This window comes from Anser cygnoides, chromosome 13 (genome assembly GCF_040182565.1).
Source record: "Anser cygnoides isolate HZ-2024a breed goose chromosome 13, Taihu_goose_T2T_genome, whole genome shotgun sequence".
Lineage (NCBI taxonomy): Eukaryota > Metazoa > Chordata > Aves > Anseriformes > Anatidae > Anser > Anser cygnoides.
Genome location: NC_089885.1, coordinates 11,400,091 through 11,414,508, shown reverse-complemented (window position 1 = coordinate 11,414,508; position 14,418 = coordinate 11,400,091). Strand labels below are relative to the sequence as shown.

The window sequence follows — 14,418 nt, the reverse complement described above, 5'->3', positions numbered from 1 at the left end:
GGCATCGGAGCTGGCACGGAGTTAAAACGCACTCATTCCTCCGCGACGGGCTGCCTGCGCCCTCCTCTGCATCTCCCCTGCCCTGGCGCACGTGGCGCTGCTCGGTGCCGCCGGCAGCCCGCACCCGGACCCTCGCCAGCTGCGGGGCTGCGGCTGCACAGTGCCCAAGGGCTGCGTGGGGTGGGCTCGGCCCTGCCTCCCCATCCCAAACCAGCCCCTGCAAGGACCCCCGGGCTCAGAACCCGCCTGCGAGACCCCGCCGTGTTTTATTTGTCTCCTGTAAGACCCGGAGCAAGGGATGGGGCTCCCTGTGCGTGACGGACGCCAGGCAGGGCAGCACAGCCCCACCACAGCCCGCCCTGCCAAATGAGACACTGGGGGGGCTCCTGGCCCCCTGGTGCCGGAGGAAAGCTCAGTCACAGCCTAGCTAGAAACACAGATTTATTGCGACATCAGTTTGTAATCAGCACTGCACCCCCACCCGCCTCCCGCAGGGATTCAGGGCCCCCGGGGGTGCCCCGATCCCCCCCCCCAACCCCTCCGTGGCCAGCGGCTGAGCCCTGGGGGCACGGGGTGGCTGTCCCTGCTGGGGCTGGGGGCTGCGGGGCTGGGGGCTGCGGCCCTGGGTGCGCTTCCAGCCAGCCCACGGGGGCAGCTCCTGCGGGCCGGCGGCACCGAGGTGGGAACAGAAGCCAGATTTGGGGTCCTTCGCTGCCAGCTGGGGTTTGTGAGCAGTCAAGGTGACCAGAGTCAGCGAGTCAAACCCCCAAGCACGCACGCATGAAGGAGAGGGCTGAGCAGGGGAGGTGCCGCCGCGTCCCCTCCTCTCGCCACCTTCCCTCGCTGCCAGCCCAGGCGTTCGGGGGAGCTGGGAGAGGAGCCAGGCAGGGGCCCCGCCGCCGCTACACGTATCCCGTCAGGTTGTAGGAGTTGAACTCGCTCTTGGTCTTCTGCGTCGGGCTGACGGAGGGCCGGGGGCTCTTGCTCGCCAGCAGCCGGGACGGGTAGGCGTTCGAGTAGGTGACCGGCGGGTCCCGCGAAGGGCAGGAGGCGCAGAGGATGAAGCCGCCGACGAGGGAGAGCAAGGAGGAGATGATGCCCAAGTAAAGAGCCTCCCCCATCTCGTACTTGGTGCTGTCGGGGAGGATGGGGTTGTAGAAGTCCCGCAGCACCATGTGGATGTTCCACACCAGCGGGATGAAGCTGAGCAGCCCCCCGAGGACAAAGACCACGCCACCCGCCACCGCCACGCGGTCCTTGCCCGGCGAGCCCTGGCCGAAGACAGTGCACCGCATGCCGGCCACGGCCAGGAGGCAGGCGAGGGAGGAGACGGCGCAGGAGCTCACCATCAGGGCCTGGGCCGCCTGCACGTCGGAGGGCAGGTTGAGCATGGAGCTGTAGATGTCGCACTGCGTGATGCCCGTGCTGTACGTGGCGCACTCCATCCACAGCCCCTTGGTGAAGCTCATGGCCGTCACGATGCTGGAGCCGATGTAGGAGCTGATCTTCCAGCTGGGCAGCAGCGTGGTCGTCAGCGTGCCCACGTAGCCCAGGAAGGCGATGGCGTAGCCCGCCAGCTGGAGCCCCATGGACACCATGGTGGGGCCGGGCGTCGCCTCTCCCTGCCGCACGCTTACCTTCCCATGGCCCTGCTGGCGGCTGCTCTCCCCGGGCCGTGCCTTCGCCCCGCTCCCCTGGGCGCCAGTTTTGTGCGGGCCCCGCGCGTGGGTGGGAGCAGGGGGGAGGAGAGGTTACCTGCAAGAGTGGAGAGCAATCCCTCCCCGATTAACGATTGACCCGAGCCTGCGGAGACGCGCCAAACACCCTTTCGCCTCTGTTATCTTCCCAGGCGAGCTTCAGAGGCACAGCAGCGCCGCCCGGGCAGGACGCCAAAGCTCTCCCCGGTGCCGCGGCCGTGGGCAGGGATGGGGAGCGCGCCCGGCCCCGCGGGGCCATCTCCCAGGGGAGCAGGAGGTGCAAGGGCAGGGAGAGCGGCGTGTCCCGGTGCGAGCCTCCCCAGGTGCCTCTCCCTGCCCCCCGTGTTGTACGGGACGGAAATATTTCTCTGCTGCTACGCGCGCCTCGAGCTGCTTTTGTAAGCTCAGCTAATCCTTATCTTCCGCTGTCCGGAGGGAAAAAGCCAAAAAGCTGCAGCTGCGTGCGGTGTGTTTGGGACCTGGCGGTGGCGATTTGGGAGCTGACCCCCGAGGCTTCCCCACCGGAGGAAGGGGGTTGCTCCTGTTCCCGTCGGGGCTCACTTAAGGCTCCTGCTGCTGCCTACCTGCCCTGCGCTCCAGCGGGGCTGGGACAAGAGGATGCGCTCTCTTGAGGCCGAACTTTGGCTGCCAGCTTTTCCATGGCACGGTGACAGGGAGGAATGGCAGGTGCCGGTGACACCTGTGTCCCCAGGAGAGCCCAGAGGACAGAAACGCATCGGGCACAGCAGGGGTGACCCGCCCTGCAGCGGGGTGCAGCCTGTGCTCCCCACGGGGGTGCTGGTGCCGCGGTGGGAGTTTCTGCCCCTCTGCTGCCTCCAGCCCCGACTCGGAGCGGGCAGCGGGGGTTTGGCAGGCGCGGGTTTGTTTTCCCTTCGCCTTGTTTCAAAATTCCCCCTGGTGCGGTTCTTGCGAAACGCCAAACCGCACGGTGCCGCCCGGCCACTGGTCTCCCGCCCTGGGAAAGTTGCCGGCTGAGGGCGCAGCCCCTGCAGCACCTCAGATGTCTGCTACCAACGTTCCCTGACTTCTGTCTCCTTTCCCAGGCACTAACCAGCCCCTCTGCTCGATCTTAGGGCTGCCGCTGCTAAATTAGCACCCGGGGCCCTCGGGGGCTGGCAAACTGAGGCAGGCGAGGGCTCCGTACTTACAGAGGCGGCTGGAGATGCGGCGCGGGGCCGAGGGAGGCTGCAGGCGTGCGGGACCGGAGGAGGCTCGGCGGGGCAGGGCGAGCGGCCGGGGATCCGGGGATCAGGGACTGCGAACTGTTCGCGGCGGCTTTGCAAAATCCATCCGCAAATCTCAGCCCGGATCAGAAGCTTATTGTAGATCAGAATTAAACCCTTTCGGCATCAGGAAGGATTGGGGAGCTGGGCCGCCTTGTTTTGCTTGTTTTCTATTAATTATCAGGGTGGGCGTTTGCCTAAGTGGCTTGGGGTGCCAGGCTGCGGGGGGCTCGTGGCGCGGGGGGGAGCGAAGGGAGCCGAGCGAGGAGGAGGAGCAGCTGCAGAAATAAAGCCAAATTCCTCCCTCGCCCTGCATCTCCGTGGGCTCCTGGGAACCTTCACCTTTGGCGGCGATGCCCGGCTGGCGGGGGGCACATCGGGGCCGTCGCTGCCTGCGGGGCTCAGCAGCCCCCGGGAGCTGGCGTGGCAAGAGGAGAGCAGCTGGAGCCCGAGCGGGCGTGGGGCAGCGCAGCGGGCAGGGGGCGAGGTGCCCCGCGGCGCCCCGGCACCCGCAGCGACAGGCGGTCGCGCCGTTCTCATCTTGTGCCCGAGTCTGAGCCGGGCCGGGCTGCGTGCCCGCTGCTGGCAGGTTGAACCCCCCGGCCCTGCTCGTCCTCCGCGGGGTTTGTTATCACAAGGCTCCTGGCCCAAATGAGGAGCAAATGGGGACGGTAATGAGGGCTGCGCTCGCGCCGTGCCCCCTCCCGCTCCCCGGCTGCTGCAGATGGAGAGGGGCAGGGAGGGCCCCCGGTGACAAATTGCACTCGGAGCCAGGCCAGGTCCGGCCGGTGTTTGGACACTGGCAGAGCTACAGCAGCGACCATTTGCTATTTTCTTTCCTTGTCCCAAAGTGAAACTCTCCCAGGACCGCGAGGTGACCTGACCGCCGGCAGCACCTCGCCTCGAGTGCCCAGGCAGGGGCATTACGGGGGGTCAGGACATGGGATGGTGCCAGGGGGGTATGAACCCGGGCAGGACCGTTTCATCCCCCGCCATCCATCTTCCCCCTGTCCCCTCCTGAGCATCCCTTCACCCCGCTCCTGGTTGCTCTGTGCTCAGCACCGCTGCAGCCCGTCACGCTGCCCCCACCGTGCCCATCGCATGCCACCCTGGTGCCCCAGCGCTCCCGAGCCCTTCCCAAATCCCCTCTCCCTTATGCAAATGGCTACGAAGAGCACTTAATCATCCTCGTTAATTGTCTCTGCCCTCCTCCATTGCCCCCCTGGTGCCCCTGGTGATTTTCTCACAAACGGTGTCTGACTTTTCCCTTCTGTGTTTTGCTTTTCCACCGGAGATCCCAGCACCCCGCTCCCGGTCCCCCCCCAACCCTCTGTTTACACAACTGGGACAAATTTCACACCCCGGGGACTGCTGCCCCCAGCCCCGCGCTCCCCTGCCCTGAAGAATTTGCGAGTCCCTGGCCGGGGCAGGGCTATAAAGGCGTCCTCGCCGAGGGCCCGCAGCCTCGGAGGGGACACACCGCTGCCCGCATGGAAGCTGCTGCCTGCCGCCTGCCGCCCCGCTGCCTCCCGGTGCCTCCCGGTGCTCGCCCGGCCCCGGGGCTGGAGCAGAGGGGAAGGTACCTCGGGTGCCGCGGGGCGGGGGGTCGGGGCGGGTGGGCTCCGGCTGGCTTTGGGCGAAGGCTGCCTGCTCCTGGCTCGGGTGGGGACCCCAGCACCGGGGGTGCAGAGCCAGCGCGGCCACCGCGACCAACCCGCTGTCCTCACCCAGGCCCCTGCCTCTCTGGAGACCGTGGCTGCCCCGAGAGGAGGAGGAGGCGACCGGGCGGCAGCGGGGACGGACGGACGCTGTGAGTTTTGGGCTCCCTGCTGGGGCTCCCCTTTTCCCGCCGGCAGGGTTGGGGGTCCACGTTGGGCAGAAAAACCAGCCTTTGGCCCCACGCTCCTTCACCCCTGTGTCCCCCGAGGGTGCCCGCACCCTGCCATCCCTTCTGCCCCACGGCAGCACTGGCTGGAGCCTGCGTGGGGGTGGCCGAGTCTGTGGGGAGAGGGGGGTGAGAAGGGGCCACCCTCAGCGCCCACGTCCCCCAGCACATCGCCTCGCCGGGGCAGTGCCAGCCGCGGCGAACACAGCTGCTCTGTGGGGGCCTCAAAGGGCCGCCTGTTCCCAGCCCGGCGGGCATTCCTCAGGGGGTTAGTGGGACGCCTGGGCACAGCGGGGGAGATTACTCTGGCAAAAGGCCCTTGTCTGGGGTTTAGATGCCAGCTTCCTTTTGCGGGGGCGCAGGGACCTAAATCCTCATGGCAGAGGAGCGAGGAAAAGCAGGGTTGGGGGGAGCCCGGCCCCTCAGGGACTCTGCACAGGGGCTGTGGGGTCTGTAAGGGGTAATCCTGCACTGATGGGCGAGAGACGGGAGAAATGCCCCTGCTGCCACCCGCCCTGCCGGAGCGCCACGGCAGCAGGAGGGGGCAGCAGCAGCCCCGGGGCAGCTCCCACCCCGGCTCCGTCTCCTCAGGCCCAGCCTCGCGACGTGGCGGAAGCGTCGAGGGACGGCAACCCCAGCAAGGCGCCGGCGCTTTTCCACCACCCGGTCAGGTACGGCCCCGCCGCCCTGCCCCTGCCGTGCCCGAGGGCGGCGGGGGGAGGCCTTCATCGCCCGTCTCCCCCCGCAGGCTCCTGTGGCCCAGGTCCAAGTCCTTCGACTATCTGTACGGCGTGGGGGAGAGGCTGCTGCGGAACTTCCCCGTGCAGGCCACGCTCTGCCTTTACGACGACTCGGGCAGCGAGGACGAGGACGAGGAGGAGGTGGAGGAGGAGGATGAAGAGGACAATGATGAGGAGGACGCTGAGGAAGGGGAGGGCAAAGCTGGGGGTGCTGTGCCTGCTGTGGGGGCTGGCTCCTTGCTGCCAGCAGCCGGCTCGGCCAGGCCGGTGTGAGGGCGGTGTACGTGGCGTGGGGATGGAGGAGAGGCCGTGAGCGGCGTGGGGCCGGGGGCCGGCAGCGGGCTGGGGGCCGGGAGCAGCACAGAGGCCGGGAGAAGCACAAACGCTGCCCTGCTGCAGGGGCCGGCGGGAGCCCGGCGCCCCGACCGGGCGCTGCCAGGCTCCGCGGGGGGCTGGAGCCGCCTTGCGGATAAATAAAGCGTGCGGGGCCCCGCCTGCCCCCCGCGGGCGGACACCTCCCCGCCGGGCCGCCCGCACCGCAGCCCCGGCCGCGGCCCCGCAGCGCCGCCTGCGGCCCGCACCGCGGCCCCGCCGCGGGACTACACCTCCCGGCGTCCTCAGCGGCAGCAAGTCCCGCCCCCTCCGCCCGCCCGCCTATGGCAGGGGCGGGAGGAGGGGGAGGGGGCGGTGCGGGCGGACGCGATTGGGCGGGGGGGCGGCGAGGGGGCGGGGCTCGCGTCCGCATCCCTCCTGCCCGGCGGCGGCGGCGGGGCGCGGGGCCGCCATGAGGTACGGGGCGGGGGGGGGGGGGGGGGGGGGGGGGGAGCTGGGGGCTCCTCACAGGGCCGTGAGGGGCTGGGCTCGGCCGGGGGGCTCCGGGCCGGGGGATGCCGAGCGCGGCCAGAACCCAAAGCACGAAACCGAGCGGGGGGGCTCCTCCTGCGAGCGGGTGGCAGCGCCCCGCGGTGCCGCGCGGCTCCGGTCCGCCCCTCTCACGGGGCGCGGGTTTGGCTCCGAGGTGCCCGAGCGGCCTTTGCGGCCGGGGGGCGGACGCCCCGGGGAGCCGGGGAGCCCCTTTGGCCGCGCTGCCCCCGGCCTGGCCGGCCGGGCCCCGGCAGGGGCGAGTCCTTTCCCCCCCCAGCCCCGCGGCCGCCGGTCCGGCAGCGGGGAGCGCGGCCCGGCCGCGCCCGTTGCGGGTTGCGGGAAGGAGCCGCAGCAGCGGGACCTGGCGGGGCGGCGACGCGGCTGCGGCGCGGGGTGGCTGCTGACCCTGCGCCCGGCCAGCCCCTGGAAGGGCAGAGCAGCAGCCTGTTGCCGGCAGCGCCCGGTCACCCCGGCTCCCGAAGCTGCAGGGGTTCTCCTTCACCCAGCCCTTCCCTTCCCTTCCCTTCCCTTCCCTTCCCTTCCCTTCCCTTCCCTTCCCTTCCCTTCCCTTCCCTTCCCTTCCCTTCCCTTCCCTTCCCTTCCCTTCCCTTCCCTTCCCGGGGGGCTCGGTCAGCCCGTGGGCAGGGTCCCGGCGCGGCACAGACACCGCAGGGGCCGCCGCAGGCGGCTGCGGGCAGCAGGCGTGCCAGGCACGGGGAGGCTCTGGTGCCAGCTGTGCTGCCTGCGCTCGGCAGAGCATCGCCCGTCGCTTCCCAGCCGCGCGTCCTCGTCGGGCGTGCCTTGGTCCCGTGAACGGGGGGCTCTCCCTTTCGCTCGTTGTCCTGTGCTGGCTGCTCTGGAGCCTCCTTTTCTCGGGGCACCCCGGTCACTTTCCGAGCATCCGTAGTTCTGTGCACTCCAATAAAGTCAGGAGCTTGACAAGGTTGCAGGTTGGGCCTGTTTTACTTTGCCCTCGGCCAGAGGCCGCATCAAACAGGGCTGGGGAGGGGGGGTTCCCTGGCTCTCAGAGGAGGTAGCGCTTGGCTGGCAGCTGTCGTGGGTCCTACAGATATCGCGCTGCACGAATCTGGCCCTGGGTGGTGGAGGGCTTGGGCTTCAGGGGCTGCTGGGCTGAAATTTAAGCTGTCAGTGACTCTCCTGTTGTGTTTTTTTTTTTTTTTTCCCTGCAGGTAGGTGGGAGCTCCCCGTAGCCGAGTGAGGCAGCATGGCAAGTAAGTGTTCCCCGCTCCAGGTGGAGAGGTGGCAGTGGTGCTGGAGGGGAGAAGGGGAGTGTTCTGCAGTCACCTCACAAGGAAGGGGTGCCTGTGCTTTCCTGGGGGCTCGGATGCCGCGACTGTTGTCCCTGAACGCGGTCTGAGGTCCAGCCTGCCTTGTGCCTCTCTCTGCGCAAGGTGGGAGTTGAGAGGAGGTGCTGGAGGGCTGACCTCTCCAGGAGCGCCTGCGTGCTGCAGCGTTTCTTTACTCCCATTAGGCTTGTTGTGCACAGCAGCCCTCCCTGAGGCTTTTTGGTGCCCCAGGGAGGTGGCCCATGACTTGTGCCGTGCTGTCCTGAAGCCCTCGTGGACGGGGGCACTGTGGCTCTGCGCTCCCAGCAGGAGCTCGTGCAGCTGGGGCACGCTGCGTCTTGGCGTCCGAAGGAGCCCGCGCCTGGCAGCTGTGGCCACCTGGGGCTGGTGGCCGCAGGGACTGGCCTGGAGAAAGCTGGGCCGAGGCTAGCGAGGGTGCAGGGAGGAAAGCGGCGCGTGGTCTGGGAAGGGCTGTGCTCAACCCGCCCTCCTTGCTCTTCCGGGCAGCCTGCGCGGAGGCTGCGCGCGGCGCTGCGGTGGGAGCTCGAGGAGGACGGCTGTTATGAACGGGGGCAGGCCGGAGATCTGGCTGGGATCTCGGGGTCCGCTCGGGGTGTCACCGGAGCCGGCTGTGAAGGTGGAGGCCGCGTCCAAGCTGGGCAGGAGGAGGAGGACTGCGGGATGACAGGTACGTCTGCTTTTGTTGTCTGCGCTGTGCTAGGTGGGGGAGGCGGCAGGGATCGTCAGGCAGGTTCTGCCCTAAACGGTGCTTTTAAAAGGCAGTTTTAACCTTGCCCTAACGAGGAGCTGGCTCCCTGCCCTGCTGCCCTTTCTCCCTCCCAGGGCTTGGGTGCCGGCGTAGGAGCACTTGCTGTCCCCGGGAGGTGTCCCTAGCGGCGGCAGTGCCCCCTGCCGAGCGGTCCCTTTCGTGCTGTCACTTGCAGGAGTGCTGCGTGGTGGTCAGCACGTTCCCGCCGAGCCAGGGCTGCGGCCCTGTGTCCTGCAGGGAAGCAGCGCTGGGGGTGTCCCCAGGGCAGGGCAGCCGAGCTGTGGGCAGAGGCATGGCCCAGCCTGCCTGCCGCCAGGGGCCAGCAGTTCCTTAGGAAACCTCGCGGGGATGGCAGCGAGCTCCTGCTCCCCCTGCCTAAAGCTCTGATCTTTCCTGAGCACCGGTGCTCCCACTGGTGTGGGGAGGCTTGGAGAGGCACGAGGAGTCAGTACAGCCACTGCTGGGCTCTCTCTACCATTTTCCTGCTCTGCTCGCCAGGCCTGTGGGAACTATTAGCGCTTTCCACGTAAAAAAGAGGAGGGAGCAATGACTTAGTTTCTGCTCTCCTGTCATTTCTAGGTCCCTGAGGGAGGTTGGCTGTGGGAAGAGGCGCATGCCTCCATCGCAGCATGCTTTCAGCTGGGGCGTTGCTCCTGATACCTGCCTGTCCGTGTGTCTGTTTTTATTTCTGTCGTAGTGGCCAGTTCAGCGAAGCAGGGACGGGCTCAAGTGACTGGTTTCTGCGGGGCTGGAGAGCCTGCAGGTGAGATCTGCAGCCAAGCTCGTTGCTCCAGGGTGTGCTGAGGAAGCCGGAAAGAGGCCGAAGGCGGTGAGGCCAGGCTTCTCCACTGAAAGATGGGACATTTGCAGAACGGATACTATCTTTGTAAAATTTCGTCTGTTTCTGGAGAGGCTCAAGAGAAGGCCGGCCTGCCAACCTGCTCGCTCTTCAGCCAGGACAGCGCTCCTTGGCTGGGAAAGCCAAGGCAAGCTGATCCCTGCCCTCCTGCGAGATGCCTTCTGTTCCTCTTGAAGATGCTTTTTTTGGTTGTCCTTGTTATTTAGAAAGAAAAAAAAAAGGCATAATAAAGTCGCTTCTGAAGGGAAAGTCTCTGACTCACATCATTCATGCTGTTCTTCATTCACACCTCAGTGGCTCAGCCCTCTGCAAGCTCTCCCTGAAGCAAGCCATTAATAAATCACAGGGGAGAAAACGCACCTACACAGCACAAAGAGAGCACGGTATCTCCAGGCACAGCGTGGCACAGCACTGTAGTGCTTGCTTACTCTGTCCCTGCCCTGACATTTTCAAGTTTTCTCACAACCACCTTGCTGCCTTGCTTTAGAAGCAGGTTGAAGGGAGGATGGAGCAGAAGGAAACCTGTCAGTCTCTCTGGTGAAAGGCTGCTAATGAGCGTTACGTTTGATCGTTTGGCGAGCTCCTTACAGAGGGAGGATTTCTGCGTTACAGCCGAGCTGCTCTGACGGGAGGCTCCAGCTGTCCCCTCGCCTCCTCGCCCTGCAGCTGCTGCGGTGCGGGTCGGTTCGTCTGGCTGAGCCCGAGGGCGAAGGAGGCGAACAGGCTGCAGTGCGCCAGCCGCCCGAACCGATCCGTTTGGCTTAAAGGAGGCGGCGAGGTTGCTGCCAGCCCGCAGCTGCGCGTGGCCGGCCGTGTTAGGGAAGCGCTGCCTTACAAAAAGCGCCCGAGGGGCCGTTGCATCCTGCGAGGGTCTGCGTGCGGTGCTGCTTTCTGGGCAGCAGCTCACCTGCCTTCCCCGCGCTGCCGCGGGTCCTGCAGGCGCTTGCTCCCTGCACCCCACGGAGGCCTCCCTCCTGCAGAACGCGGGGGCAGAGCTTTCGGAAGGGCTGCCTCTCGCGGGCAGCCAAAGGCTGGCCCTGCTCGGCTTTCTGAGCGCGTGCTCTGTGGGACGTCTCTCAGGCTGACGTGGGCAAGCTGGAGTCTCCCGGGCTGTGGGAGCAGAGGGAGGTTCGCGAGGCCTCCGCGCCCAAATGCGGCAGGGCTGAGAAGGTGATGCCGGGCATGAGGAGAGGTCGCTCAGGCCTGTTCAGTGTTGGGCTCACGATCCCCGTGCTGTCCCTGGGCGTGGAGGTTGCTTGCCCTTGTTGGGCCTGGGAGAAGACATGCTGGTTTCTCTGGGGCAAACCTTGTACTTGTACGGCCCCACAGCAACGGCAGCGTGCGTGCCAGCTTCCAGCAGGCTGTCTGCCCCGGGCGCCCAGTCCTGCGCCTCCCAGAGCCCTCCTGGAAGTGCAGGAGGAGCCACTCGTCCTAAAGCCTGAGCTTTGGGTGGGCAGGCGGTGTCCCCAGGTCATTGCTTAGGCCCGGCTGTGGTGGCCAGCTCCTGGGCCTCGGGTATTGCTTTGCCGAAGATCCGCTTGGCCTCCGGCCTGCCTCTTCTGAGAGGCAATGCTAAGCTCTTGGGGATTTGGGGAAGCTGGACGCTTCTCCTGCAGTCCTTGGGGAACGCTAGAAGGCTTCCTCAAGTCTGCCCAAGCAGCTTGCCGCCTGGGGGCTCAGTGTCCCTCTGTTGGCAGCTCTGCTTTCCCTGGCCCTGGGGCCGTTTCCCTTCCCAGCCGTGCTCCAGCAAGGACGTCGTAGCAATGCCGGGGGGCTCTGCTGCTGCGGGGTGCCCGTGTGCCTCCCCAGCTCTGCCCTGGTGGAAGGACGTTGCTGGTGCCGCGTGTCTCTGGGCAGCCCCCAGCAGCTCCCCTCTGGCTGTGCCCCGTCTCAGCGGGCACCCTGAGCTGCAGCTCGGGGCTGGGGGGTGTTTGGGGTGCCTGATCCGTCTGAATCCTGGGCTGCAGCCCCGCAGGTGGGGAAGCCTGGCTGGGCAGAGGCCAGGCGTAGGCTTGTCTCTGTTCAGCATCCGCGCCTTGTGTCTTGCAGTGTTCCTGGGGGCCAGGAATGCCCACTCGGTCCTGAAGCGCTTTCCCCGAGCCAACGGCTTCCTGGAAGAGATTCGGCAGGGCACCATCGAGCGGGAGTGCATCGAGGAGGTCTGCAGCTATGAGGAGGTCAAGGAAGTGTTCGAGAACAAGGAGAAGACGGTGAGTTTGTCCCGCCCTGCTCCTCGGTGGGTGCGTGTGGCACTTGCATGTGGCGGAGTGGCTCACAGCCCCGGTGAGGGTGCTGCAAGGCAGCCAAAAAACCTCTGCCTCTTTTGTGGGCCTGGGGATGGTCAGGGGCTGCTCGTCCCGTGCGCAAGCACACGATGGTTCCTTCTCTGTTCCTGCTGCAGATGGAGTTCTGGAAGGGCTACACCAACTCTGTCTACTCTGTCAAGGACCCCGGGCACAACACAGAGCGCTCAGACGCTATGTACGTGGTGGTGCCCCTCTTGGGAGTGGCCCTGCTGATAGTCATCGCCCTCTTCATCATCTGGAGGTGCCAGCTGCAGAAGGCCACCCGCCACCGCCCTTCCTATGCCCAGAACCGCTACCTGGCCAGCCGAACGGGACGCAGCCTCCCCAGGGTCATGGTGTACCGGGAGCGGTCGCAAAGCCAGGGGGAAAATCAGCGAGAAGCGAGCAACCGGGGGGCTGGAGACGGCAGAGCAGGAGGCACCCCTCAGCAGGACGGCGCCCTCTGTCCGCCAGAGCATTCGGTCTCCGTCCTCTCCAGACTGTCCAGTGCCACCCCTCCGCCTTCCTACGAGGAGGTGACGGGGCACCCGGAGAGCAGCAGCGGTGAAGAGACCAGCATCTCCTACAACGACCCACCGCCGAAATATGAAGAGATCGTGGCTGCTGCCCCCACTGCGGCCAAATAGCGGGTCTGTGTCCCTGTTGCCTCTTCACACACTCATGCCCGCTCACCCCCCACCCGTTGCCGTGCCCGGAACCCCCTTCAGGTGCCAGTTGGCTCCCCATCTCGCTGGTACCATCACTTGGTGCCATCACACAGTAGCCTTACCCTCCTTACCAAAACCAGCTGTCCCCAAGCAGGGTGAGGATGGGATGTGGGGATGGCTCCGGAGTTTACCAGCCGTCTCCTTCCCCTCGCTCCCCGCTCACAGAAGTGCTGCAGCAGCCAGAGCAGAGCAGCAGCTTGTTCCTGGCTCAACGCGGGGGTCTCCCCATGGTGCATTTGATTTCCTCACTTGCCCTCAGACATAACATTTCCCACGATTAAAACAGCCTCACTGCCTCCCTGGGGCTCTGCTCAGCCTTACCCTGTGCGCACACCAGCTCCTGGACCCGAGGCACGTGCGGGGCCAGTGTTGGGGTCGGTCCTTTCCATGCCCAAGTCGGCAGGGCTGGTTTGTGATGCGCTGAGACCGCGGTCCTCACCGGGTCCTGTTTCGCTGCTTGGTGCTCTCGTTAGGAGCCGGGGATGCAGGAGGGGCGGCGCTGATTTCTGCCTGTGCCCCCAGTTGTGCCTGGGGAGAAAGTGCCTCCCTCGTGCGCGTTTGCTGCCTGGTGGGAGCAGGGAGCCCATCGCATCCCGCGGTGCCTGCAGTGATGGTTGCAGTTGGGAGAAGGGGGAGGGAGCCAGCAGGGAGGTGATTTGTGATCTCCTAGATCCCTTTGGAAAGGGAGCAAGGCTCGTGGTGGTCCTGCATGTGGTGTAAGTCACTTTGGAACCCCCAAAGGTGCTCGCAGGGCTTTAAGCGGTGGGGATGCTCCTTCGTCCTGGAGGCGGCCTGTCTGGTGCCTGCCCCAGAGGAGGGATGCAGGCACAAAGGGGCTGCGGACGTGCCAAACCTCCCCTCTGCCTGCCCCGAACCTCTCTGTCCTCTCTGGCCCTCTCTTTGGGGCTCTTGTCCTCCAGGGCAGGCGGGGGAATGGAGACCCCACTGTCCTCCAAGCCCCTCCGGTGGGCAGAGCACGGGGTGGCCGTGGCCGCGGTGTGGAGGGCGTGCTGGGAGAGGCGGCTGCAGGGCTGAGAACCGACTGATCGTGCCACAGCTGGGGATGCGGGAGGGACAGGAGCAGGGCTGAACCCTGCCGTGCCTGACCCCTCGGTGGTCCCAGCGCCCGGGCAGGGCACAGCCACGTGCTTTGCTGTGGGACCAGCGTGTCCCCTATTCCTAGGCGGCCACTTTTGGGGTCCGCACAACAGGGCTGTCCAGTAATGTCTCTGATTTCCCAGTAACGTCTGATGGGCTGTGAAGGGGGTTCTGCTCCCCAGCCCCCCGGACTAGCCCAGAAGCTCCCAGCACTGCCACCCCGCGGGGTTTACCCCAGCACCAGTCTCCACCAGCACCAAAAGGCCGCTGTACGTCCGTGGGCCGCCCGTGTCCCGCTCGGTCCCAGCGACGTCTCGCAGCAGGTCCCGCAGCCCAATGCGGCCGTTTCTGGGGCAGGATACAGGCCCATGGGGGCTGCGGCTGCCGGCACCTCGTCCCTTCCCCAGCCTTCACTCTGCCTTTCGGCCTTAGGGTGGGGGGGCTATGGGAAGACCTGGCACGAACGCCAGGGTCAGAGCTGGAAAAGACCAGAGGGAGACGGAGGGGCACTCTCGGATCCTCTGTCTTCGATGTGCGGTCGTTATCCTTGCGGTTTGTATTCTGTAAAACTTGGTATATTTCTGTGCAAAAAGGTATTTATTAAAAAACCCTCACTGTCTGAGTGGCACAGGGTGACTTTTTCCCCAAACCGGGACAGGGGTGTCTCGCTGGGTGCAGCCGGGCTTGCGTCTCGGGGCTGAGCTCTGCGGGGCGATGGAGGCGGCTGTGGGGCGGTGGCACCAAGGCCCCCGCACGCACCCTGCGGCACAGCCCCAACCGGGTCCTCTGCAGGGTGGGCACGGGTTGGAGAGCGGGGTGTGCAGCCATGGGGCTGGGAGCGGCACCCCAAACCGGGCAGGGGCTTCCCCGGGCAGGGGGTGCAGCGCTGGGGAGAGCTGGAGGGCGTCCTGTGGGCCTGGGAGGGGGGTGAGGTGCGGAGGG

At 66.4% G+C, this 14,418-nt stretch overlaps 2 protein-coding genes across 5 annotated transcripts; one reads left to right on the top strand and one right to left on the bottom strand.

The window, feature by feature from the left end:
• Positions 1 to 423: 423 nt before the first annotated feature.
• On the bottom strand, positions 424 to 2,379 carry CLDN2 (claudin 2). The gene has a single exon (XM_048077173.2). It carries the CDS (start codon positions 1,596 to 1,598, stop codon positions 903 to 905), a length of 696 nt encoding a protein of 231 aa, XP_047933130.2. The 5' UTR covers positions 1,599 to 2,379; the 3' UTR covers positions 424 to 902.
• A 3,867-nt stretch (positions 2,380 to 6,246) lies between these two features.
• PRRG3 (proline rich and Gla domain 3) lies at positions 6,247 to 14,095 on the top strand. Of its 4 annotated transcripts, none has more exons than XR_010834731.1 (4): positions 6,247 to 6,355; positions 7,621 to 7,662; positions 8,245 to 8,425; positions 9,086 to 9,614. XR_010834731.1 is itself a non-coding variant. In XM_067004949.1 (4 exons), the coding sequence occupies exons 2-4, from the start codon at positions 7,656 to 7,658 to the stop codon at positions 12,295 to 12,297; spliced, it is 699 nt and encodes a 232-aa protein (XP_066861050.1). In that variant the 5' UTR covers positions 6,261 to 6,355; positions 7,621 to 7,655; the 3' UTR covers positions 12,298 to 14,095. The 4 variants fall into 4 exon arrangements, 2 of the variants coding, with proteins under 2 accessions (XP_066861050.1, XP_047933118.1); XM_067004949.1 differs by lacking the exons at positions 8,245 to 8,425; positions 9,086 to 9,614 and adding exons at positions 11,415 to 11,575; positions 11,767 to 14,095 and having other exon boundaries at positions 6,261 to 6,355; XM_048077161.2 differs by lacking the exons at positions 6,247 to 6,355; positions 8,245 to 8,425; positions 9,086 to 9,614 and adding exons at positions 6,410 to 7,380; positions 11,415 to 11,575; positions 11,767 to 14,095.
• The last annotated feature ends 323 nt before the right edge of the window (positions 14,096 to 14,418 follow it).

Excerpts from the sequence above, each read along its gene's own strand:
- CLDN2 (XM_048077173.2), bottom strand. The coding sequence starts at position 1,598 with ATGGTGTCCATGGGGCTCCAGCTGGCGGGCTACGCCATCGCCTTCCTG.
- PRRG3 (XM_067004949.1), top strand. Across the intron at positions 11,576-11,766 it reads TCGAGAACAAGGAGAAGACG|ATGGAGTTCTGGAAGGGCTA; the intron begins GTGAGTTTGTCC and ends TTCCTGCTGCAG.